Below are 26,791 nucleotides of genomic sequence, written 5' to 3' on the forward strand. Positions count from 1 at the left end.
CTGCTTCCAGACACCCACACCCAGCTCAGGGAAAGGGGGAGGCTGGGGCTGCAGGACCCCGGTGCCCCTCCGCATGCCCGCCCTGGACACAGGGGCGGTGTGAAAGGAGCACCGCTGAGACCCCGGGAGTTACTCTCCTGGAAAGTCCCAGAACCCCACGGCCCTTCCCGTGGTCGCATGTTTAGCATCAGCCGCCTCCTTCCTGCATGGGCATTTCAGCCATGCCCGCCGTCTGTGCCTGCCTGTGCCCATCCCCACGCCCGCTCCTGGGGACCCTGGTGTCTGACGCCGGAGGGGAAAGCATTCTCTCCCAGGGACACACGGGGCCTCCTAACGACATAATTAATTCTCTCTTCCCTGCTATCACTTTCGCTTTTTTATCTGTAAAAACAAAATAAAGACCTCCCCGGGCCGGCTCTTGAAGGCTGTTATGTAAGTCTGGAGCTGAAAAGTAGCAAAGCGGTGTCAGCTGCTTGGCGTCCTTAGAGATTGCTGGCAGAACCGAAGGAACTCCATACCGGTTGCCCGCAAGTCAAGTCCCACTGGAGAGACCCTAGAGGGCAGAGTATAGCTGTCCCCGGCGGGAGGGGAGGGCGGGGGGGTGTACTTCTTTACAGCAGCAGACGGCTCTAACACTGCTACGGAGCAGCTGGGGGATTGGAACCTCTGACCTTACCATTCTCAGGCCTTCATAGGTTCATACTTATTTGGCTTCCTGCCCCTCTTCAGGGGAAAAAAGAAAACAATATATATATGGCACCCTCTGGCAATTCAAACCTTTCGTCCCGTAGCCTCGTCTCCAGAACAAAATGTAGGAGCTGCTTTTGCAAAGCCTCTGGTTCATACCAGCAACACCCCCACCCCACCCAGGGGCCATTATTGTCCACTTTGGGAAGCATTTGCCTGAACCTTTGTGCCATCGGAGCTGAAAAACCCAATGAGTCGATCACAGTGGCCTAGCCGCCCTCAGTGGCCACAGCACAACCGCCCGAGGGCTTCCCCAGGCTGTATGTCCTGCGGAGCTGCTAGTGGGTTTGAACCTCCGGCCTTGCCGTCAGCAGAGAGCTCTGAAACCTCCACAAGAGCTCGAGAAGCCCCTCAGTGTGGCTTCCAGCATCCCAGCCTGATGCCAAGGGCAGGTTGCTCTCCCCATGGAAGCAGTGTTCTCAGACTTCCTGAGTTGGCCCTGGGCCAGACCTGGGCAGCAGCATGGCTAGGCCAGGCCTGGTCTCTGGTCCGTGGTCCATGGGTAGATGGTCCATGAGTTGTCCATGCAGCCATAGGAGAAAGGCTTTGTCTGGCCTGGGGGGCTGCCTGGAATTCATCTCCACGTGTTTTCTGAACCAGCCCCCAAGGTCTCAGGGGCCTAGACCAGCTGTACCTGATGCCCCACCCAGCTGCCCTCCCCATGACCAACCAACACTCAGCCTAAGGGTGAGCTGCTGAGACCCTGGGCGTGGCCTTTGACCCTGTGGGGTGTCTGGGTTCCACGCTGTGTACTTCACCCTGCTCAGACCGTCATCCCCCCCCCCTCCCCACGCTGCCTCACAGGTGAGAAGGGGTGGCACTGTAGCGGTCAGCCATGCCCTATTCCACCCCAGAGTGCTGATCCCCCAGGAGCCCCCTGCTCAGTGGTTCTGCTCTCTGCTGGTGGTCCATGCAGGAGACAAGATGGGAGATGCCGCCCCACACCCTCAGCGAGCTTACACTGTAAATAAGTGATCAGGATACACAGGCCCCATACCCAGACTCCGTGTGTAACGAGGAGACTGAAAACACACACACGTGTTCAAGAAAGATCTCAGGAGACAGCAGATGAGAACGTGCTTACACACATCCCCAGGCCCCATCCAGTCATCCGGGTTAAACGCCCAGCCCTCCAACACCAAGTGTGGCCCAGGAGAGGAACCCATGGGTGTGGGGAGCAGGGGAGAGGACCTCCCTGAGCACCGACTCCCAAGAGACTTGGGAGAGACAGGATGGGCAGTGCCCCAGGGAGCAGCCTGCCTCTCCCGCCCTGGCGTCCTTGGCTGGGGAGGAGTGGAGCCACCTCACACCGGGAAGGTAGTGCCTGCAGGTCCCCCACTTTGGCCCGCTTACGCTTGAGGAGCGGGCTATCCCAAGGCCCCACAAGCTATTTCGTCACCTCTCCCAGAGTCCTGCCTGCCTTCTCCAAGACCTGCTTTTGTCCAGCTCCACCCCAAGGGCACCCTGGGGAGCCTGGAACCTCTGTCCCTGTGGCTCAGAGCCCCAGGGCTCTGAAGGAAAGCACAGACCCCAACACACCCACAAGAAAGAATACTTGAATTGGGGCCTACGTGAAAAAGGATGCTCTGTGGTCTAGCAGTGCCCTCTAGTGGCAATGGGCAGGCGGTGAAGCAATTTCTGACACCCTCATTTAAGTCAAGAACAGACACTTTTAACCAAGTTGATCAAGGTAGATACCGAGAGTACAGCATCTGGAAACCAACCACCTGCAAGGTACCACAGTGCCGTTTAACCACTTTGCCCTTCACCCTTCACAGTCACCCAAGAGGCAGCTTTCCAGTGTTCACGCAAAGAAACGGGCTCCGAGAGGTGACTTTGTAAGCGCTGGCTCCCACTGCTGGAATGTAGCACCCGGTGCATCTGAGCCCGGTCTGTCTTTTCCGTTTCTCTGTATCCAGCGTCTTCAGAACAAGTGTAATGCCCGCTCACTACAACGGGTGAAGCAAAGCAGAACTGCTTAGGAAGAGGGTGGTGACCTGGCAGTATTAGCTCCATACGGACGGTTCCAGGGACCCCCACCCCGGCTCAGACAAATATATTGCCCAAAACAAAACTGCACACACAGACAAACACCAAAAGCGAGTGTCACAGAACATAGAGGAACTTTCCATTGTCTTTGAATCCCATTTTTCCCACGAACCTCTTGACATCCCTTCATGTTCGTTGGCAGTCCATGCGATTCCAATTGGGCTTCTGCCGGTCGCTGCCATGCTCATTTCTCAGGAGCTGTGTCAGAACCAGGCCGCGTTCTAGGGTCAGTTACTCTGAGAGGGACCCTTCCCAGGCCGAGCCTGGGCTTCCTGCTCCGAAAACGGGCTGTGTGTGCACAGACCAGTCCCTGAAGGAGCCCAGTGCCTAAGGCTGACGAATCTCCACTAAGCTGCTGACTGGACTATTGGTTGACTTGAAGGTGACCAGGGGAACCCTTCTTCAAGGGCCCAAGGTCCAAAGGGACACCTAGAGGTCATTCCATCCGAGTAGGTCACCCCGAATTCATGGACCCAGAAATCTGGGTTCTAGGAAATTAAAACTGCCCTGGGAGGATGTCTGGGTCATTCTTGTTCCTAGATGAATGTCCTTTATTCTGCGGCCCCGTTTTCCCCACACACCGCACCAGAGAAGCTCCAGCCCACCTCTGCCGGGGACTTCTCTTGGAAGTGGTTCTCTGTCCCCAACAAGCCAAGCAGCAGACCTCTGGAGAGGGGACCGCACCCAGCAGCCAGCCTGCCCCCTGGCCCTCGCGCGGCCTCACGGGCCTCTGTGCTTCCTTGCAGGCCCTGCCCTACGTGGCTCTGCTGATTGTGATGCTCTTCTTCATCTACGCTGTGATTGGCATGCAGGTAGGTAGAGCCCCACCCCCACCCCCGCTGCGCCCATGCCCGCCACCTTGTCCCTTTCCCTCTTCCCCGTTCTCTGCAGCCTGCCCTCCTTCCTCTGGACACTCTTACTCCAGTGTGGCTCCTCTCCATCTCGAAGTTGGGGGGTTCCAGACGGGGGGTTCCAGACGGGGGTCCAGACGGGTCGTCTTTCTCTTGCACAGCCGCTGACCCGTGTGAGGGGCTGCCTCAGGCTTAGCTTGCAGCACCACCGCAGCCCCTCGCCCCACAGGAAGCTTTGCTCCACCGGCCCTTCAGACCCTCCTGGGTTCGCCACGGTGCACAGGGCCAACCCCTCTGAGATGAGAGGAGCTCCCTGGCCAGCAGATAAGAGGTGGCCCTGCCGGAGAGAAGCAAAGCTTTCGGAGGCCTGTGGCCAGAGGCCTCCAGCCGCAGAGGCAAATCAGGCCTGTCCATCCATAGGCGCCCTCATTGCGTATCCGCCGAAGCCCTGGCAGAGGCCCTGGGACGCAGAGAACAACCACAATGACAGGAGGGCCCTGAGAGCCTTCTCGTTGCTCAGAGGCTCCGTCTCAGGGCCCAGCTGTCCTCAGCCCCAGCTCCCTCCGACCTTTCCTGGTCTTGGGAGAATTTTGTGAGATGTGTGTGGTGAGGAATTAGGATGGGGGCCAGACAGGGCCTCCAGGGTCACTCCCAACCCCACAGGGCACTGCGGGGTGTGACTGCATCTAATGTATGCACAGGCTGCCCTGCTCAGCGTCTGCTGAAGAGACCATGGAACAATGTGGGGATCGGTGGTAGGGGGGCAGGGGGCGCGAGGAGTAGGGGCCTCGCCATCCACGACTCTCCCCCTCCCCCCCTCTCTCGGCCAGGTGTTTGGGAAAATCGCCCTGAACGATACCACGGAGATCAACCGGAACAACAACTTCCAGACCTTCCCCCAAGCTGTGCTGCTCCTCTTCAGGTGGGTCTGGGAGGAGGCAGGTGCGCACACACAGCCCTGCAGGAGGCAGGGCCAGGTGGAGTGGGAGGGCAAGAACTGGACCACCCCCCCACCCCCATGAGAGAGCCCGGCCTCCCGCTACTGACATCAACGTTGCCAGGAGCAGCCCACAGGGCACTGCCAGAGCTGCTGTCGCCCTCTGAGACCAAGCAGGGGCCAAAGTGCAGTGTGAGTGCACCCTCCTCAGGGCCCTCTCCGAGGAAGCCAGCCTCCAACAACCGAAGGGCCAGAAGCCGCAAGCGTATGGTTGAGAGCATATAAGACTGTAGTAAAGCCATAGTGGATAGGAAAGATGGGAGAGAGCATACAAGAAAGGAGTCAGACACAGTTTGTAGCAGCATGCTCATCTCAGCTCCTCTTGATGGACCACGTACGTGGAACTGGGAGAAGTGAGAGTGGGCCTTTACTATCTTGGGGCCTTTATAGGTAGTCTTAAGACATGCATGTTCAGTAGTGCCATGCACCACAAGGTGGGTGGTGTCTACATTAAGGTCTCTGAGTTCACAGGTGAGGAAACCTAGTACCTGCATTGGGGGAAGGTCCCAGGGGGTTGGGTGTCACGGCAGGAAGATAATGTCTGCTTCTATAGGGAGATAGTATCAACCATGTGCTCGCTTTAAGGCAGCAGAGCTGTTAGGGGGAGAATCTGTGGGAACAGTTTTTAAAGCAGGATCGTGGACTTGGACTTCACCTCTAACTTACCAAAGTAGAGGCTTTCCTACTGCGGAATATCAGCTTTCCAGATCCCTCTGTTATAAGTTAGGGAAGATGGTCCTTGTATCTCCCTTCATGTTAAGTTTCCCTCAGGACCCTGAGCAGGATCAACCCAGTGACATCACTACTGACCCCAGGGTAGACCTCTGCAGTGGACAGGCCAGCCCCACAGAAGGGGCCACCAAGCAGCAGCATTGTCCATCACCCAGTACAGAGCCTGTCACCGCCCCGCCTTTATCACCCGATCAGGGTGTGCTCGGGCCACAGTCGCTGCCAATCATCAGAGGGAAGGGTCTCCTTGGCCTTGGGCCTCTCGAGAGGGGGATGTGAGGGGCAGAAGGGCTGGGGCTGTGGCTCTTGGCCCTGGGAGGAGGGCCCTTTGCCCACGAGGTGAGGGTTGACATCCGGAGGTACTGCCCTGGGTGACCCTGAGTGATGGGGGGGCGCCGACCTAGCCTGCGATGTTCTCGCTGTGTGCCCTTGAGGAGGACCGCTGACCTCTGAGCCTGCTTCCTCCTACAGCAAGTGCAGGCATTGACCCTGCAGGGCACCTGTGCCCTGTGTGCTGTCTGAGAGGGTGTACCCACGGCCACGTCGCCGCATCCTCCAGTCAACCGAGGGCCTACAGCCTGGGGGACGGGGGCGCTTGGCAAAGGCACACCAGCGCTTCCACGCCATTGGAAGACACCTCCCTCCCCACAGCTGGGGAGGGGAGGGTTCCCAGGCCCGCCCACCGCACCTGTCTCACTGGGTTATCGCATGGCTCCTGGGCCCCTCTGACGTCTGGTCGCTTTCCTGCTCTCCAGTCTCGCCCTCTGGGGCCAGGGCGTCCAGGGCTGGCAGATGGCAACTATGGATGCTATCCCTGCACCAGGTGAAAGGCGCCAGGTGGCATAGAGGTCATGCGTTGGACTGGTAACCACAAGATCAACAGTTTGAAACCACCCCCAGCCGCTCCTCGGGAGAAAGATGAGGCTTTCTACTCCCGTAAAGAGTTACAGTCTCAGAAATCCACAGAGGCAGTTCTACCCTGCATCTTAAGGTCACCATGAGTTTGGTTTGGGTTGGGTGGCTGCCCACCGCATCTCTACAGGAGAAAGAGGAGGCTGTCTGCTCCCAGGAAGGTTTACAGCCTCGGAAACCCTACAAGTTGCAATCAACCATCAACTCCCTGGCAGTGAGTTTGGGATGAGATGAGTCCAGCTCCTATAGCCTACATACACTGGCCCTTTCTCATCCCCCAGGCTCCTTTCCAAAGAGTCCCACCTTCTGTCAGACAGTCCCACTGTCATCATGTTCTGCAGGGCCCTTCCCCACACCCAAGTCCTTCCTCCCAACCCCACACCATTCTGGTGAAGATCGTGGGCTGCCCTAAATATCGCTGTGATGGACGTCACCCCCGCTCAGACAGGAAGCTCTCAGGAAGCAGCGACCATTGTCGCGGCTCAGTGATAACCGCTGGTCGCATTTCATCCTGGGGTTTGGGCACAGATGACAGGATGAGTCCACTGTTCTGACTCCTCTCTTCCCTGAAGCCCCGGATAGTAGGAAAATGCCTCCCCCCAACACTCAAACATTTTTATTGGCATATAGTTCACATACCATGCAACTCCACAGGTCAGTCGTACCAAGAGGCATTATACCATCATCAGAAAACATCTTTTAAAAGAATGCACCCATTCATAGTGCTAGGCAAAAAGCGAAACATGAATGCGTGCAATTTAAATACACACAAACACACAGTCCCCCGAAAGGAACAAACAGCCACCCCTTACCACTGAGTCCATTGGCTGGGACTCTAGTGGACACGCTCGAAGTTCCCCATGGGCGCCCACGCTGTACGTCTTGACGGCCACATCTGCCTCCCACAGAGCCCCTGGTAGGTTCGAACTGCCAACCTTGCAGTAGGCAGCCAAACGCTCAACCGCTGCACCACATGGGTCATCCAGGAGCATGTTAGATGAATCAAAGATGCTGAGGAATCCCTCGATGGGAAAAAGCAGATGGGATTTAGTTGACAACAGAGCTACGTACACCGTACGCAGCGCCGGACGCGAGAGCAAGTCTGGCTCCTCTGGGGCCACGGCCTTCGGGGTCTTGTATCTGGAGAGCATTTGCGGCTGCCTAGCGGCTGAGACAAACAGTGGGAGTTAGGGTCTGAGAGGCAGAACAGTGACCGCCCCGCTCCCGGGATGGGCTCCCAGGAAGCCCCCCTCTCATACAAGAAGTCTCCAGCCCACCCCACCCACGTGGCAGCACATCTTCAGAGAAAGGCTCTGGCACCGAGAGCCTTGCCCACCGAGGTGGCAACGAGAGCTCTCAGTCACTGAGGGAGGGAAACCCAGGCTCGCATCTCTAGGGTTGTGAAAGAGCCCGGAAAGTACATGCCTCGGAAGCCGCCTCTGAACAATGAGACAGGTTGGACTTCCACAGGGTGAAAGATGACGCTAAGATGTCGAATGTACCAAGGGACAGCTCATCTATGGAAACTAAAGAGTGTGAGTTATGCGTGAAGCACAGAGAAGCGATTTTTAAAATCTCTAAGGAAAGATGTCCAAAGCCCTCACTATAATTTAGAAGTGAAATTCCATGTTATCGCAGCAAACACAGGAAGTGAAGTGGGAGGAGAATCAGAAAGTGCGTGAGCCGTCTTCTGATGTCTGGGGAGGAAATGGACGTTGTAACCACCACCCATTGCCACTGAGTCGGTTCCAGCCCACAGCGAGCCTGCCGTGGGTTTCTGAGACAGTGAATCTGTATGGAGCAGAGAGCCTCTTCTTTTTCCTGAGGAGCGGACAGTGGGTTTGAACCACTGACCTTTTGGATAGCCATCCAAGGCTTACCTAACAGCACCAGCAGGGCTCCTGAACTGTAAGTGTACCAAACCCACTGCCTTGAGCGGATTCTGACTCACAGTGACCCTTTAGAGAATTTCCAAAGCTGTGAAATTTTACAGAAACAGACAGCCCCATCTTTCTCTCAGAACATGTAAAGATGGAAAAATAAAAGTAAATATTTTACTAATCACTGAAGCACACAAAATGAGCTCAATTTCGCCATCAAAAAACACGCGCGGTCGTTGGTTGCTTAAGAACGAATGGCCTACAGAGTAAGAATGAAGGAATGGAAAGGGCCCACAGAGCGCATATTGGGGGGGGGTCGCCATAGCAATAGCTGAGGAGATAGCATTCTGGAGGGAAGGCATTAAAAAGACAAAGAGGGTTCTTGGGTGGGTAGAGGTAAAATCCATCAAGAATATGAGAGGTGTGAGCTAAGAGACTCGTGTCCTGAGGAAATGCATGAATCAGACTCCCAGTCAGTGAGACGCAGGCCCCGTGGGACTCGGTAACAGAGACAGTTTGAAGAACAAGCTGAGATAACTCACTTTATGAGAGAGCAAGATTTACCATAGAGCTATATAGTAAGTAAAACAGTGTGGTGCATTGGTACCAACCAGTGGAATAGAGTAAAAGCTAAGCATAAGACTCACACATCTATGAAAACACGAGTCTTGTCCGAAATCATATTTCAAATCAGTGGGCAGAACGACAGAGCCATGGACCAAACTAGAAGGAAGGGTAAAGACCATCCGAGTAGCACACTTGAACTTCATCTCACAGAAACCGTCACAAAGATTAGCCAAGATTTTAAGACACGAAGGTTTTGTTTTGTTTTTTAATTCTAACACGTCTTTGACCTCAGTCGAGTAAAATACGAAATTAACATTTTTTTTTTAAATCGCCTTCCTGTGTTTCAGAGAGCTGTGCTCCATTGGGTATTTCAGGGTAGATTTTGTCCAAAGGGGTCACCGGCCTTTCTTCTCAGGCGTCTCAGAGTGGACTTTAACCAGCAGCTCAGTGGTAGACAGGCAAACTCCTGAACTGTTCTTGCCATCAAGAGAATCCGTCTCAAAAAAAAAAAAAAGTTTGTTTGTTTGTTTGTTTTTTAAACAAGAGAATACCCTCTCTAAAATGTATGCACTTAAAAATGTTCACTCTTCTGAATAATTCAAAACTAAAACCACCAGCTACTTAGAAATACAAGTTGAGAACACGCTCTCTCTCCAATGTAGGAGATACATTGGTCAATGAAAAAGGAGAATTCAGAGCCTAAAGTTCATTTATTTAAAAAAAAAAAAAAGGTTCCTAATAAATAGACTAGTAACTTACAAAATGAAACCAACAGAGCTCAAAGCCTGCAGGACTACATTCCTAAGATGTATTAATAACAAACCCTAAAACCAAGACCGACAGACCAACCTCTGTCAGACCCATGAAGAATAAAGTACACAACGTAAAATGAGAGAAACAGCCTAGTTACTGCGATGGAGATGATTTTTATAATTATAGTAAGTATTATGAACAGATGCATGCCAACACGTTTGAAAATCTAGGTGAAATGGATGATTTTCATGTGAAAATAGAGATTGCAAAAATTGTCTTCAATGTTTTAGTCATCCTTTACATCTATATGTGGATATACCATATTCATTTAACCAATTATCCTTGGGCATGTTATTAGTAACCACAACTATACTATTTTTAAATAAAATGGAGATAAACATCATTGTAAAAATAATAATAAGCACCATAGAAACAGAAAAGTTGGCACATTTCAGTCCCAAAGAAGGCCCAAGGCACATGATTTTTATTTGGGAGGTCTAGCAAGATGTCCAGGAACACAACACTTCTATGCGATGTCCACTTTCCAGCAATACACAGAGACAGAAAACTTCCTCAGCTTTCCAGGAACACGCAGAGACAGAACACATATGCCTTGGGGAAAAATAAGACATCTAAGTGTGGAAATGAGTAAACATAGCTGTCACTGTTCCAGACAACAATATTATTCAAGCGGAAATCCCAGGAAGTCAGCGAGGAAGCCTTGGTAGCCATGAATGGACCAGTCGGAGGGACGGTTAGCAGAGAACAGTCACATGACCAGATCACATCCTGTCTCTCGTGTTGCCTGGTCAGCGCGACACTGCAAGTTTTAATGCGGTGCATTGATGAAAATAAACGAATGGATAAGAGGTGGGGGGAAAGAACCAAAACTGTCTTTATTCAGAAAAAAATATTTCTTTGTAGAATAGCCAAGAGAAACCACAGATGAATTATGAGAATTAATAAGAGAACTTGGCCCATTTTCTGTGCCTGAAATCGATTGTGTACCCGCTACTTCTAAATCAAACTGAAAATACAATTACTTATATATACACACGTATATAAATATACTATTTATAATAGAAGCAAAATAAATAAGATACCCAGGAATAAATCTAGCAAAAGAAATTATACAATCTTAATAAAGATGCTAAATAAGACCTCAATAAAGAAAGATATCCTATGTTTCTGTCTGGGAAACTTAAAATCATAAGGCTGTCTGGATTCCACAATTATATTTTAACACAGCTCCAGTAAGACTGTCAACAGAATTAGTCATGGATCTTGACAAGTTGATGGTAATGTGTCTATGAATAGGAAAAAGAAATCAGTAACAAAGACAATTTTGAAGAACAAGCTGAAATAACACTTTATGAGAGAGCAAGATTTACTGTAGAGCTATGTAGTATGTAAAACAATATGGTGCATTGGTACCAACCAATGGAATAGAATAAAAAGCTAAGAATAAGATTCACACATCTGTGGAAACACAAGTCTTGTCAGAGGTCATATTTCAAATCAGTAGGCAACGATGTACTTATTCAATAAATGTTAGTAAATTAGATTATCCATATACGTATATGGATATATATATATATATATATATTTAAATCTTACATCAGATACCAAACTCAATTCCAGATTACTGGCTTATTGTGAAAGTCAAAGCTTTAGAAGAACATACAAGAGAACATCTTAAGTAACAAATTCTGACAAGACTTAAGGGAGATTGGAACCTGTATACATATGGCCGATGGGACTGCGCTGTGCGCCAACCACTATGGAAAGCGATTCAGGGCTCTTGAAAAAACTAGGAAAAGAAAAGTTATGCAAGCCAGCATTCCCGCTCCTAGGTGTATACACACACACACACACACACACACACACACACACACACACGGAGTCTTCAAAAATCTCTGGGGAAATGGAACACATCACTTCTATGCCATGTCAGCTTTCCAGGAATGCACAGAGATAGAAAACTTCCTCATTCTTTTCATAAGACGGACGAACGCCTTCAAAAATAAAGAACTGGGAAAATAAAAAGCCCCAAAGTATAACCACTACCCCACCAGGGACTTGGCGGCCACCAGAGACCTAGAATCATCTTAAGGACCTGGAAGCATCTAAGGCAATAGCTAAAACACAATTCCTAAAGGTCCTGTTCTACACCCTGCTCTGGTGAGTGATGCCCATGGTCTTCAAAGCTTGTGGGCAGCCATCTAAGGAGCATCTATTGGTCTCTTCCCACCTGGAGCAAAGGAAAAAGAAGATTCCCAAAGGCCCAGTGTGTTGGTCCAGGTAGAATAGAGGAGCCAATCCAGAGACCCTTGTGGATCCATGGCAGTTGGAAGCATCTCAGCGCTGGCAGGCGTCTCCATGTGGCTCCTCCAGCTCCAGGACTCTAGTGTGGCTTCATGTGTCTTGCCAGCAGAGTTGTCTCACCAGGAGTGAGTGTGTTCCGCCTCCAGTGAGCCATTTATCTCCGTTGTGCCTCTGAATGAGGTCATCAGCTGCAACCTGATTGACAGGCCAAACTCCACCCCTACCTCAAGTTGACAGATTATGTAACTGCCACGCTCAAGAAAGCAGTTCATCCCGTGGGATGCATGACCCACATGAACCACAGAGACGAGAAGAACTAAGTGGTGGCATGGCTTTCCCAGCCCATCATGCTGATTAGGACCACATAGGAGGTCCAATTCAAATGGGTTCTGAGACAGCCTTCTACCTTGAAATGCAAGAAATACCTCTGAGTTAATTAGTTTATTGTGCCAACCTGGCTGATAAACACATGTGGGATTAATTGAAGGGCGGAGGGATAAATGGCTCAATGAGCCTTGCCTTTCTAGTTCTCGGGTCTCTTACTTTCTGATGGTCGGACCGGGGTGCAGCTGCCTTATCCAGTTCCCTGCTTCAGCTTGCAAGGCTGAACTTCCTGCAAGACATCCCCAAGGAGAAGCCACATGGACCTACCCCGATGTAGCCCTGGGTGCTGGAGCAACCGTGTGGAGACCCCTGCCAACGCTGAGATGCTTACACATTCACTGACTTGGCTTTCCTCCTGCAGTCGGCATCATGCGTCTGTTTTATGAGATGGAGGAGGACTTTGTGGATTGGTGTTGGACATATGGGTTAATGTTGGACTTGTGGACTTGGGCAGCACTGGGTTGGGATGTTTTCTTTCTTTCTTTTTTTTAAAACATTTTATTAGGGGCTCATACAACTGTTATCCCAATCCATACACACATCAATTATGTACAGCGCATTTGTACATCGTTTCTCAAAATATTTTCTTGATGCACACTTAATCTTTACATAAAACTCTCTCTTATACATGGGTTGCTGTGGATTTGTTTCTCTAAAGTACCAGACTAACACAACCTCTCAGCCCAATAGGAGACAGGCCTGGGACACCAACAAGAGCCGCAGGAAGGATGTGCTCTTCGTAACAGCCCCCTCCACACGAGGCCCAAACAGCAAGGGCATTCGCCCGCAGCTGACGATGAGCTGGGGTGGGGCAGAGACACCTGATCAAGGGGAACAAGGGGCAAAGGGAGAGGGCTGGCCCTCAGACCACAACCAATGACACGGAACAATGTGTGCAGTGACTAGAAAATTGATTTGTTATGTAAACTTTCAGCTGAAGCACATTAAAATGTTCTGGGGTATGAAAAAAACAGGTGGGGTGGGGGACAGAATAGCTTCTTACGTTAGAATACGAAAGATTTGTTTAAACAAAATGCAAAAAAAAAATAGTTAAAGGGAAAACTATACATTTGATCACATTAGAAGGTAAAACGTGCTTGGATACATCCCAATAGCCATAAAAGATCAGCCAGGCTGGAAGAAGTACTTGCCATGCAGATAATGGGAAAATTGATCATTTTTTAAAATTGTAATGGTTAACCCTGGAAATTACCAAGACAACCCAAGAACAAACCAGGCAAAAACAATAGGAATATCCAATTCAATAGAAGATAAAGTTGACATTCTCAACCCACTCACCAGGGGAATCCGAAACCAAATACATGACATAGCCTTCACAGCCATCGGGTCAGCCCTTGTCAAAGGTCACTGACGCCAAGTGGTGGCCAGGGGGTGGCATTTCCCTGCCCTGCTGGTAGGAGTATAAGTTGGGCAATGCTTAGGGAGCAAATATAGCTAGTCAGAACCTTCCACACGGCAACTGCAATTCGATACCAAGACATGGAACTGCACACTCATTGCGGGATTATTTGTAATAGCAGTGTGTGTGTGTGTGTGTGTGTGTGTGTGTGTGTGTGTGTGTGTGTGTGTGTGTGTGTTAGTCTGGGTAGACTAGAGAAACAAATTCATAGACACTCATATGTGTATAGGAAAGAGTTTTATATGTAAGAGCAATTGAATATTGAGAAAACATCCCAGCCCAGTCCAGATCAGGTCCATACGTCCAATATTAGCCCATTTGTCCAATACCAATCTATAAAGTCCTCGTCAGACTCACTCAACACATGCAATGATGCTGAATGCAGGAAGATCACAGACCAGTGGGTGCAAATTCCTGTGCATCCAGTGGCGGTAGAGACATCTCCCCTGCTGGCAGGGGTGTCGTGTGGTTCCTTCAGCTCTGAGGCTCTGACTGCCATCCGCCTGTCTCCATGTGGCTTGTCAACAAGAATGTCTCGCAGGGACGGAGCAGAGAGACTGTGTCTCTGACCTCCAAGGAGGAAACACAGGAGTTCCCAGAATCCTTAGGCCCACACAGAGGCCTCATTGGCAATATCCTGATTGACAGGCTGGACTCTACCTCTGCACCTCCTCAAAGTGACACCAGATTATGTAACTACCACTATATATATATATATATATATATATATATATATATATATATATACACACACACACATATATATATACATTGTGAAATAAGCTAAATACCCATTAACCGGGTGGTATATCCATAGAATATATCCATAGGAAATGGTGTATCCATAGAATTTTAACTACATCATCCTATACAGTGGTTAAAATGAACGAACTACAACTAGATACATCAAAATGACCGGTTCACTCAAAAACATAACATGGCACGTAAAAAGAAGACGTTTGCAGAAAAAGAAGGGAGGAGTCTGTTACCATTTGCATAAAGTTTCGAAACAATGTTATATATATTTAGCCAGGGTACCCAAATATCCAGGGACCAATAATACCAGAGTCAGTGTAGAACAGTGGTTCTCCACCTTCCTCATGCCGCCACCCTTTCATACAGTTCCTCATGTGGTGGCGACCTCCCAACCATAAAATTATTTCCGTTACTACTTCATCACTGTCATTTTGCTACTGTTAGGAATTGGGCGACCCCTGTCAAAGGGTCAATTGACCCCCAAAGGGGTCACAACCCACAGGTTGAGAATCACTGGTCTAGTAGAAGGGAAGAGAAAGGGGTCTCAGAGGGGTCCAGGGGATGCTGCCATTGTTTCGGGCACGTGAGGTTGACCACGTGAGTATCAGGTTCTCTCCCCCTCTTCCCCAGGTGTGCCACAGGGGAGGCCTGGCAAGACATCATGCTGGCCTGCATGCCGGGCAGGAAATGTGCCCCAGAATCTGAGCCCAGCAACAGCACGGAGGCAGAGACACCTTGTGGCAGCAGCTTCGCCGTCTTCTACTTCATCAGCTTCTACATGCTCTGCGCCTTCCTGGTAAGCCCCGGCGGGACTGCGCGGCCACGGGGCAGGAGGGTGCAGGTTCAGGACTGCCCCAAGCCTTTTCTCTGCACTCGTGGTCAGAGCAACCCCATCCAAGGGGCTGGAGGGATGTCCATCTGCAGGGAGATATGGACAGAAAGCCCTGGCCAGAGCTCAGGAAACCCAGCCAGCCACCATCATTCCTACCCATTCAGTGCTGTCTGTCCGGGTGGCCTTGTCCCAGAAGGCAAGGAATCTATGTGGAGGCCTCAGGGAACTTCTACTTTCTGGGCATTTTGCTGAGGAGTGAGGAGAAGGTGATGAATGGAGTGGCCCTGCTCCATGGCAGCATGCCCAGCAGCTTGGCTGAGGGAAGCAGTCGGGCCGACCTGCGGGGTTGGTTCCCCACAGCTCCCAGTGGAGCGGTATGGAGTTTATAGCCAAGAGGCTCTGTTGCCGGAGCTGATGTTTTTTCCCTGGTGGTGGATGAGTGGTCCTGGGGAATGCCACGCGCAGGCTCAGTTGGCAGCGTGGATTCAGGTGGCTGGTGTGCCAGAGGGTCCTGTGCGAGCGGCCTGATTGAACGCTCTGCTCTCTGCAGATCATCAACCTCTTTGTAGCGGTCATCATGGACAACTTTGACTACCTGACGAGAGACTGGTCCATCCTCGGGCCCCACCACCTGGATGAATTCAAGAGGATCTGGGCCGAGTATGACCCTGAAGCCAAGTAAGTTCCCAGGAGGAGAGCTTGACAAAGCGACTGAGTTGTGCGAACGGCAGGAAGGGACAGCCTGGGTGGTCCACTGGAAACACTGCATCGTCATCAGAGCCCAGGCTAACGGGTCAGTGGCAGTAGGAGGAGGTCAGGCACTTTTAGCCAGTGATTTACAGCCCAGAGCCATGGAGTGGATTTCGACTCGCCAAGCCCCCATGTAAGTTTCCATGGCCATAAATCGTTAGAGCAGTGGTTCTCCACCTTCCTAATGCCGTGACCCTTTAATACAGTTCCTCGTGTGGTGGTGACCCCCCCATCCATGAGAAATATGCGTTTTCCGATGATCTTAGGTGACCCCTGTGAAAGGGACGTTGGACCCCCAAAGGGGTCACGACCCACAGGTTGAGAACCACTGCTTTAGAGGAATGAAAAACCTCATCTTCCTCCTAAGGAGCAGCGAGTGGGTTAGAACCACCGACCTTGCTTTTGTAGCCCATCAGCTTCTAAGGGGGCTTCTTTTTCAGTGGATAGGAGACCTTAATGTCAGGAGTAACTCATGAGCACACACATTAGAATCATATAAAAAGCAACAGTATTTCAGTTCTGGCTAGGCCGGAGCATGTACACAGGTACAGATAAGAGCTCATGACACACAGAATCCAAGTCAGATAAACCCCTCAGGAACAGAAATGGGAGTAGTGTTACCCGGAGGGTAGGGGAAGGTGTGGGGAGAAGGGGAGGAAGGGAAACCGATCACAATGATCCACACATAGCCCCCTTACCCCCACCCCCAGGGGACGAACAACAGAAACATGGGGGAAGGGAGACAGTGGTCAGTGTAAGACATGAAAACAATAATAATTTATAATTTACCAAGGGGTCAAGAGGATGGAAAAGTAGGAGGGAGGGGAAAAAGAGGAGCTGATACCGAGAGCTCAAATAGAAATTAAATGTTTAGAAAATGATGGCAACATACGTACAAATGTGCTTGGTACAATGGATGTGTGGATGGTTATCAGACCTGTAAGAGCCCCCGATGAAATGATCTTTAAAAAAGATCAACAACAACAGGAAGGCAGTCGTCATCCAGTCAGTCCTGCCTCGTGGCGACCCCACAGGGCGAGTGGAACTGCTGCTTGGGGTCTCTGAAACAGAGAGCCTCATCTGTCTCCCACAGAGCAGCTGGTGGGGTTGAACTGCTGACCTTGTGCTGCACAGCCCAACACGTAATCCACTGTGCCAAGGGCAGGCATACCTTGATTCCAGGCCTGCCTCTGATCCAAGGTTACCTTCATCGACCAATTGCATTTGACTGATGCTCAGTAAATACCTCTTGGTTGATTGAAGCAGAGTACATGCCAAGAATCTCAATGCACTACTAAACTCCCTTCTCCCCGAATACAGCACGGATGGAAGATGCCTCGGTAAAATCTAAACAGATGTGGATTGGGGCCGTGTGCTGTGCAGTTCTGTGGCTCGGTACCACGTGTGTCTGGCAGGCTGCAAGCCCCAGGGAGTGTCGACACCCCTCTCCACTGCCCTTTTCTCTTTCCTCCAACCTTGCTCTTGTAGGGGCCGGATCAAACACCTAGATGTGGTGACCCTGCTCCGGCGGATCCAGCCCCCACTGGGTTTTGGGAAGCTCTGCCCTCACCGCGTGGCTTGCAAAGTAAGTGGAGACCTGGATCCGTGGGGGGAAAGCCAGGAGGGGGGGCAGTGTGCCTGTTTGTCTTGTGATCTTAGAAGACCTCTGCTCTTCCTTCCTTTGAGGGCACGGGGTAACATTTCATGTGTCTAAAGGAAAGAGTCCTGAGCCAGATGAGCTTTAAGGCTCCTGGCAGCAATTAGTGCTCAGCCTCTGTGGAGAAATAGAATGACTGCCTCATCACCCACAAGCCCCATGCCCACCCAGGCCTGAATAGATGACCTTGTTCCGAGTGGAGCTCTGCTGCCCCATCAGGCTGCTTGTGGAACAACAGAGAGAAGACATCCCCGCCCAGGCATCTAGGAGCGTCCCCAGCCTAGACTGTAGGGGCGAGGGATTCTTTCCCCAGAGCGGGGGCCCAGTAGAGGGTCCACGGGCTGGCTTCAAGGATTTGTGAAGCCCTAACAGGATAGCATAATCACTCCAACAACGATTTTACCAGGAAGGGGATCCTGGACTCACTCCAACAACGATTTTTACCAGGAAGGGGATCCTGGACTTCCCATCTGATTCCGCAGCGAGTCCATGACTTTCAATAATGTTGAAGACAAGCACCCTCCATTCTATGAGACTCCTGCTCGTGTGGGGCTGGTGTGACACACCCCCCCTCACCCCCCCAAGCAAGTGCCAGCTTAAACCCGGAGCCCTCCATGTCCCGCCAACTTCACTCTGATGCCAGACCTGGGTCCCAACAGCCGCAGAAAGTGTCCTTTCCACTCTGTGTCCTCGCCTGTCCATTGCCGCCTCACTCTCTCCTCGGGCCGGGCACAGGACTGGGAGGCGCCAAGGTCAGAGAAAGGCCCAAGGGCTCTGCTCCGTGGCTAAGACGCTCCCCATCTGACCGCCACTTCAGTCTAGAAAAGATTTCCGATTCCCAAGAGTTCTGGGCCCACAAAGCGGAAGAAAGAATAGACAGTAAAAGGGGTGGGGGCTGGGGTGGGAGGTGCCGCCAGGACAGGGCTGAAAGGCAGTCCCCGGTGTCTGTCCGACCGAAGGCCCTGTGGAAAGGGAGCCTTGGACAGAGGTTCAGTCCACCCTGTCTGCATGAGATGCAGCGGGGCCCAGTCACTCGGGAGGAGACAGGAGGGCTCTGTCACATGATGGCCCCGGAGTGTGCCGATGTCACCAAACCCACAAAACGGAAGCAAATTCTGGTGGTGGGGGGAGGGGTGGCGTGGCGACACAATGCAGTCCGGACTGGTGTCAGCCAGCCCCTGCTCCACCCTGGTGCAGAGGCCGTGTGGTGGACGCCTAGGAAATGGCTGGGCAGCAAACCCAGGGTCCCTCCGTCTCTCCTCCGGCTGTTCGTGAGTGCTGACTGGCAAGGGAGCTCCGAGCTGGCTCTCACACAGCTGGGTGCTGCGGCCAGCCCGGAGCCGCCCCAGATGCCTAAGCAGACCCCGAGCAGGTGGCAGCTGAGTGGGTTTCACGTGGAATCAGAGGTCTCCTGCGGGAAAATGCTCTTCTTCCTCACTCAGAGGGGAGAGTGGGAGTATGTGAAGCCATGTTGAGGACCCCCCCCTTCCCACCTGAAAAGGTTTGGAAGGCATTTCAGTGACCCAAGCTTCTCACCCCACCCACTCCTCACACCCCCACTGACACCCACGGGAACTGGCAGCTCCCCCTGCCCCAGCCTCCTCCGGCTGGGAGGCTCTGTGGGCCCTGGACGCAGGGTTCGCTGACATCTCTGGCTTTGCCTCTCTCCTCCACAGCGCCTGGTCTCCATGAACATGCCTCTGAACAGCGATGGAACGGTCATGTTCAATGCCACCCTCTTCGCCCTGGTCAGGACGGCCCTGAGGATCAAGACAGAAGGTAAGGGCTGCTCTGGAGAAGAGAGAGGTGTCCCGGCCCGGGGATCTGCAGTGCCCTGCAGGCACATTGAAGGCCCTCCCATGGGCCTGCTCATCTTAGAAGGCTGCCTTGCCAAAGCCTTATTTCTTTTGAACTCCAGTCTTCCCTCAAACCCTGGGGACTGCTCGGAGCCGCCTCCTGAGGCTCTGGGGTGCACTTGGTCAGACAGAGGAGAAGCAGAACCGAGTCCCGGCACAGTGGGATTCTACTGAATCTCACAAGCACTCCACACTCTTGTTAAAGGCCAAGGCCCTGTTTCCGGAAAGGGACATAGTAGCCAACGTTGACTAAGGTCTAGGCACTCAGAGGTGGCAGTAAATCTCACTGTGCTCTGCCTACCAGGCCACACCCAGGACTCGCTCCACCTAGAAGGGCTGGCTCCCTCTAGGCTGCACAACAGAGCCCAGGGGGCTCTCAGCAGCCTCGGGGAAGGAAACTCAACTCACTGCCTTTGAGTCGGTACTAACTCAGAGCGCCCCCAGAGGACAGGGTAGAACTGCCCCCTGTGGGTATGTGAGACTGGGACTCTAGCCGGGACATAGCAACCCTGTGTGGTGCAGAGGGAAACACTGCCCTGTCCCTGCCACCCACACCCGAGGTCCGTTGTTGTGGCTACTGTCAGACCTCCTAACTCTGCTCCCACGGGGCACAGGATCCAGACTACGTGTTGCACCCGCTGCTAGAGGAGCTGCATGAGCGAAAGTAGAGCCCCACTGAGGTGGCGCCTACTGGCGAGCGGTCTGTCTTCCTCCCGTGCTTGCTTGTGCCCGTTAGCTCCCCTCTGGGCATCTCAGGTTGCCCGTGCTGTGTGTAGCTGTGGCTCAGTAGAAGGAGTGCAGGCCTGGGAGAAAGGGGACTGACTGTAGGTCCCAGGGCTCTTTCCTTAATCACTCGCCTGCTCTGTCCGAAAGAATCTCTTTCGGTTTCTCCATTTGGAAAATGAGAATGGTAATGGCACCTGGGGATGTCACCCAGCGACTGACCCAGCGTGGTGCCTTCTCTCCTTTTAATCCTCCTGGAAATCGAAACATCAGAAGTGAAGGCAAAGCAGAAGCCATCCAACTAGATATGTGTCAAACTGTGCCCTAATCTCAAAGGATGAAGTAGCTCTTGGTCTACTACTGAACTGGAAATGCATGCCTTCCGTAGTCAGAGAGATGCCACCGCCCGCGGTCGGTGTCAGCAGGCATCGCTCTGCGGTCTGTCAGAAGAAAGAAACGCAGTCAGTCCCCGGGTTGCGAACATGCCGTGCACAACCCAAAGCAACCCCCTAGAAGCTTATTATTTCTAAAATGTAAGGTGCACACATCGACAAACAGGCGACACTTTGCAATGCATATCAAGACATCACCAATTGTTACTGTATGGTATCATGTTAAAGAGGCTGGAGTGTTCAAGTAAACCAGTCCTTAACAATAGCACCACGGAGTTCGAAGGTACAATTGTATGGTGACAATATATAACGATGATAGTACAGTCATTGAGACTAGGAGAGGCAGGAGAGAAGATAAAATAAAGGAGTCAGACACATTTCATGGCAGTATGCTCACGTCCGGGACGGCCATGATCTCAGCAGCCAGGTCTGCGCAGAGAGCGGGAGGAGGAGAGCAGAGGAGCCTCTTTAGTTCTGACCACGGCCTGTATATACTTAGGGGCATGCAAGCCCCACTGATTACAGGGAATTACATACGTCACAGGAAGGGGTTCTACGATAGGCCTACATGTCACAGGAAGGGGATGAGCTAGGGGTGTACAAGTAATAGGAAGGGGAGGGATTAGGGGTACATATGTGACAAGATGGGCGGACCCTAGACTCAAGATGGCAGCCTAACCTTGGTCACCCTTGAGTGGGGTCGACCTTGTCTCTGGGCTCTCCTTCAGGGAGGCAACCCACTATCCTTATGAGAAGGGAGTGGGCCCTACTTAGGGTGGGAATAAACAATAGTGTTGGATTGCTCTAGACGGCTGGTAACCCTCAGGGAGAATAACCTATCAGCAGTTTGCATTGACCTCCAAGAACACAGTCATTTACCATGTACAGCAAGCTGCATCCTAGGTTTGACATATATTTTGGGGAAGAAACCTGGGGAAAAGCCCTTTTGCATCCCACAATTCCCCCTTTTGTTTTATGTATTAAATTCAAAAGAGCTACAGGGGCAGCATGGTTACTTTCTGTATATTGAAAGCTGACAAAGCAAAATTAATGGCAAACATTTTGAATCTGGGCTTGGTGGGTAAAGTCTCCCCCAGGCCCATCCACAATTGTGAGGAGGTAGGAGAGGGGTTGGGTGACACGTGAGGAGAGCTGGAGCAAACAGGGATGTCTGCTTCCACAGGAAGACAGAATCAACCAGGTACTCACTTGAAGGCAGCAGAGCTGTTAAGGGGGAATCTGTGGAAATGTTAGTTAAAGCAGGATAATGTGCTTGAACTTGATCTCTAACTTAACAAAGTGGTAGCTTTCCTACCGTGGAATACTAGCGTTCCAGATTCCCTCTGTTTTAAGTTAGGGAATGCATCCTAGTCCTATTTTCCTCAGGGTTGGTTTCCCACACTGCAGTCCATCTGGAAGTGTTTCTTTAGTCTTTTATGCATGGAATGGTACAAAAACAAACACAACCAAAGAAGCTCACGGCCACGGAGTCAGTGCCAACTCACAGTGACCCTGTAAGACAAGGCAGAACTGCCCCTGCGGGTGTCTCAGACTGTGGCTGGTAGCAGGAGTAGACAGCACCTTCTCTCTTCTGAGGAGCAGCTGGTGGTTTCAAACTGCTGACCTTGAGGTTAGCAGCCCAATGTGTAACCACTGTGCTACCAGGGTGCCTCGAAAATGTGTGTGTGTGTGTGTGTGTGTGTGATCATGAATTGTGCATGTCTATATTCTAAAACAAACATTTGATTCAAGGCATTAGATATAAACCATACCCAACTGTTCTGACTTAGGTGCAAATTTGACTTAAAGACAAATGTAAGGAAAGGAACTCACTCAATATCCTGGGACTGCCTGTACACATTTTATGCACGTGTGTGTGTGTGTGTGTGTGTGTGTGACATAGAAGAAGACGTGGACAGGAGTGTGTTAGCATGTTGGTGTGGACTGAATTATATCCACCAAAAGGAAGCCCTAACCATGGTACCTGTGAACATGACCTTGTTTGAAGGTCTGTCAGTACGCATTTGCACATCCCGGATTACCTGGGTCCTCATTCAACCAGAGTGTCCTCAGAGAAGAGAAGAGACCGCGAGGCAGGTAAAGGACAGTCAGGTGGAGACAGCCGAGGAACACATGGGTTACCAGAAGCTGCCGCTCTCCCCACCCACCCGTGGCGGTTCCTCTAGGTCACACAGCCGGGGGCGGAGGGGGGTGGGTTCCGCCTGCTGACCTTGGTTGTCACAGAGTGGTGGGCTCAGCAGTGACCTAGACCTTCGTCCTTTTCTTTGGATACTTGCCGGATTTTCCACAGTGAATAGTATTGCATGTTTAGAGAGAAGAGGTTTTCTTTTCCAAGGAGAGACTAAGTCCCAAGGTACTGCCAGAAGGGATGTGCTACAATACTTAAAAGAGACAGCACGCTTGTGTCCACTGCCTCATTTCTCTGAGCCTAAAAGCCACTGGTTCCTCGGGAGCAAAGTGGAGAAGACTCGGGGAAGGGAACGTGCAGGCGCAAAAGCACTGAGAGCCTTGACACGTTGTGAAAAGTGCCGCCGGCGTCACTGAGCACCTTGCATGGGAATTGTCAGCTGGGAATCTCATTTGCTGCACCAGCTTTCTTGGAAAGCACGGTGATCTTCCTTTAAAGAAGAAACAGGGGAAACGATGATGCTGCCGACGCCACCGCCTGGCTGCCTCATGGACAACATAGCAGGGCCTTGTCTGGTCCTGTGTCAGCCTCCTGATGGTCTGCGTTTCGTTCTCTGGTACACAGGGTCATCGTGACTCGGACTTGGCTTGATGCGATGTTCAGAAGTAGATCACCAGGCCTTTCTTCCTGGTCTGTTGTAGGCTCAAAGCTCCACTGAAATCTGCCCACTGTTAATGGTCCCTCTCGTTATTAGAAATACCAAATTCATGGCCACACAAAAGCCACCACAGTGCAGCCAGTCGACACCTGGGTGGTAGTCAATGCTTAAAACCTAATATCTACTGATAAGCCCCATACAGGAACAAACAACACTGATACAACATATCACAATTACAGGTGGGAAGACAGAAATACAAACAGAACCATGATCAGGACACATATATTTATGGCAGGCCACAGGGTTCACAAGATCGGTCCAGGGCCTTCTGACCAAGGCAGTGAAGGCATGGCTCTTGACAATGGCCCTGCAGTATCCTGACCTCCATCAGGGACACACTGGCGACGCCCCTAAAGGGGATTGCCCCTCCCTGGGCTGGCTGCGGGGCTAGAGGCAGTGGCTTTCAAATGCAGTCTGCCTGAGGTCAAGACTGTCCAGTCCTGGTTAATGGCCGCCTGGAGGCTCCATCCACGTGGGGACTCTGCAGATGGACTTGGGGCTTTCACTGTTACCCAAAGCCTTCTTCAAACGCAATGGCAGGAATGTAAGCTCCAGTACAGAGAGTAGGCATTCCCAAGAGAAAAGGAAAGCTGCTGCTGTAGGAACTGCACTCGAGATTGAAAGCTCATCTTTTCAACGCAAAGACTTTGCAGAGGAGCCTCTCAAAGGGCCTGCGCGCCCCACTCAGGGATGAGCCTTCACCAGAGACAGCCCCCTTCCCCGTTTTTTGGGAATTGTTGGGCGGGGAAAGAAAGGCAAATCCGTCAGCCACTAGAAAGAAATGCGAGAAAACATTGAAACTGTGAGAGTGAGATTCGTATCCATCCTCACCCTTGAGACTTTCGGGAGCAGAAGGAACAGGAGAAAATCAATACCTGCTCCAGAGGGGCAGAGCCGTGTCCCAAGTCCAAGTCTGAACCAAACAAACGTTCCCCTTGGATCTGCCAACTACAAAACTAGTCCAGACGTTGGAAGGGAGAAGCTTGATTCAGAAAGAAGGAGAACGTGGCCGTGGCTGCAGGAGGAGCAGCGCTTGTGACAAGGACACTGACGACTGTAAACCCTGGAAGTGTCTGGAAGGGTTTTCGTTCATGAAAACTCAGAGAAAGCTCAAGGAAGAGGAAGTGGGCGTAAGGGCTGAGGTGATCAGATCTTACATCAAACGTTTTGGATGTAGGCCGACCTCTGATACAGGAGGGGCACCTTAAAGATGGGTCACACGTCCTTTAGACTGAAAGCTGAAATGCCCTGGTGTGAGAAGGAGATGATGTTGCTATCCCAAGAGTGTGGATTTAGAAGTCATTGGACTACAGTTCAACCTTCTTGAGCTTATAATTTTATAATTCCGTAATTGGCAAATTAAGACAACCATGTGTGTTGGCACTTCCGTGGTTTCTCTTTTTGTTTGTGTGTGACATGCGTCAGTTCTGAAGACAGTTTCGCCCTATTGAAATCCGTGCCGTGTCTAATCCTCTCTCTCCTTAAACAGGGTTCAGTCGCTTAAGTTTTTTAACCTTTCAAAGTGAACATTCCATGTATTTTAGTCTAAAAAGCTTTCCTATGTATTTCCCCTTGTCTTAAAAGTCTTCTAAATTCTATACTGTTAGCTAGATAAACTTAGAGGATGTAAAAAATGGTCAGTAATGATAATTAATGATGCAATTATTAGTATTATCAAAGGTCCTGTGAGGGTCACTTATACTATCAGTAAACTGATAATGCTGCCTCTTACATGAACTAGCGATAAACCTTGGATATTTTGAACTCACACTTAATCTTACACCCTAATCCTAGAGCAATTAGTCCTGATGATGTAGCCCTACTCAATACTTGCCCTCATGAAGTAATCACTGAAGATAGAGAAAAGTGCTATGAAGAAATCAGAGGGTGCCCATCTATCAGAAAGAATAGTGTCTGGGGTCTTAAAGTCTTGTCTTAACATAAGCAGCCATCTAAGTGAAGTGTCAGCTAAGTCCACACAGAAGAAGTACACCAGCCTGTGTGACCAAAGCATTGTAAATAATAAAATCCATGATCAGAGGAGGGAATTACATTGGAGCTTCAATTCTGAGCACCTCGTTTGCAGGAGTCTATGGATGACGGTGAAAGCCCAAAATGTATTTTCAGAGTCCCCCCATGGATTCCCTCTGAACATCAGCTAGGGATATACAAAATAATCAATCCTGCCCTCAGGGAGTGTATTGGATATAATCTTACCTCTACCTGTATAACCACTCCAAGGAGGAGCAGTCTCCCGTTGGGGCTTGCCTGAGTGTGCTTCATGGAGATCATGGTATGCAGAAGGGGGACCCATACTCGTGAGTGTGCCCGGACTGCCTTGGAGAGGCCCCTGGACCAGTCTTATAAGCAGCTCTGTCTACGACAATGTGCATATCCCGATCAGGGTCGCCTTCTCACTCTGGTAATTCCATCTGCAACGTTTGCATCTTGGTCTGCTGCCCATCTTGCACTGGTGACAGCTTGCCTTGACTTTCCATGCCCTCTCTAAAGTGCTGTGCATTAACAAGCCCTTGGGCACCATTATGACCTTGTGTTAATTGTCTCCTTCATCTGGATAATGTCTTTCTCTTGTCCTGATTAAGACTTTAATAAATGTTCTCTTTAAAGTGACTAACTATCAATGAATGGCACATAACCACACACCCCCACCCAGGGGGAAGAACAACAGAAACCACAGGAGAAGGGAGACAGCGGTTGGTGTGAGATTTGAAAATAATTAACCATCTACAATCTATCAAGGGGTCATGAGGGTTGGGGTGGGGGGTGTGAGGAAGGGAAAAAAAGAGGAGCTGATCCCAAGGGCTCAATGGAAAGTCAATGTCTAGAAAAGAACGATGGAATACATGTACAGATATGTCGGATACAATTGATGTATGGTTTGTAACAAGAGTTGTAAGAGCCCCCAATAAAATGACTTTAAAAATGAATTGTTTTAAAAATAAGAAGTAAAGCAACTAACTAAATGAAAATCAAATATATTAAATTATACTCAGCTGAAGGTGGGTTTGGGGGAAGGGAAAAGGGATGTCTCTGATTGGTTTGTAGGGACAAGCTGTGTAGTTACCAATTGATAGGCAAAGAACGAGAAATGGGAGGGTCTGCATGTGGCCAGAAGGAGCCCTGGTGATCACTAGTTACGTGCTCAGCTGCTAACAGAAAGGTCCGTGGTTCAAACCCACCAGCCACTCTGAGGGAGGAAGATGTGGCAGATTTGGAGTCTCTGGGGCAGTTCTACTCTGCCCATAGGGTGCTGTCAGGCAGATCCAATGCCCACAGGTGTGTGTGTGTGTGTGTGTGTGTGTGTGTGTCCGTCCTGCTCATCG

The 26,791-nt window shown here is 50.8% G+C and overlaps 1 protein-coding gene across 1 annotated transcript in view; it reads left to right on the top strand.

Moving 5' to 3' along the window:
* CACNA1C (calcium voltage-gated channel subunit alpha1 C) overlaps positions 1 to 26,791 on the top strand; it is an 865,289-nt gene that overhangs the window by 813,043 nt on the left and 25,455 nt on the right. Inside the window, exons 35-40 of the mRNA XM_045295927.1 lie at positions 3,534 to 3,608; positions 4,478 to 4,569; positions 15,001 to 15,166; positions 15,753 to 15,880; positions 17,441 to 17,537; positions 19,286 to 19,388. Coding sequence (XP_045151862.1) covers positions 3,534 to 3,608; positions 4,478 to 4,569; positions 15,001 to 15,166; positions 15,753 to 15,880; positions 17,441 to 17,537; positions 19,286 to 19,388 — 661 coding nt within the window. The remainder of the gene's footprint in view (positions 1 to 3,533; positions 3,609 to 4,477; positions 4,570 to 15,000; positions 15,167 to 15,752; positions 15,881 to 17,440; positions 17,538 to 19,285; positions 19,389 to 26,791) is intronic.

This window comes from Echinops telfairi, unplaced genomic scaffold (genome assembly GCF_000313985.2).
Source record: "Echinops telfairi isolate 266 unplaced genomic scaffold, ASM31398v2 ScPeMD7_6273;HRSCAF=7185, whole genome shotgun sequence".
Taxonomy (NCBI): domain Eukaryota; kingdom Metazoa; phylum Chordata; class Mammalia; order Afrosoricida; family Tenrecidae; genus Echinops; species Echinops telfairi.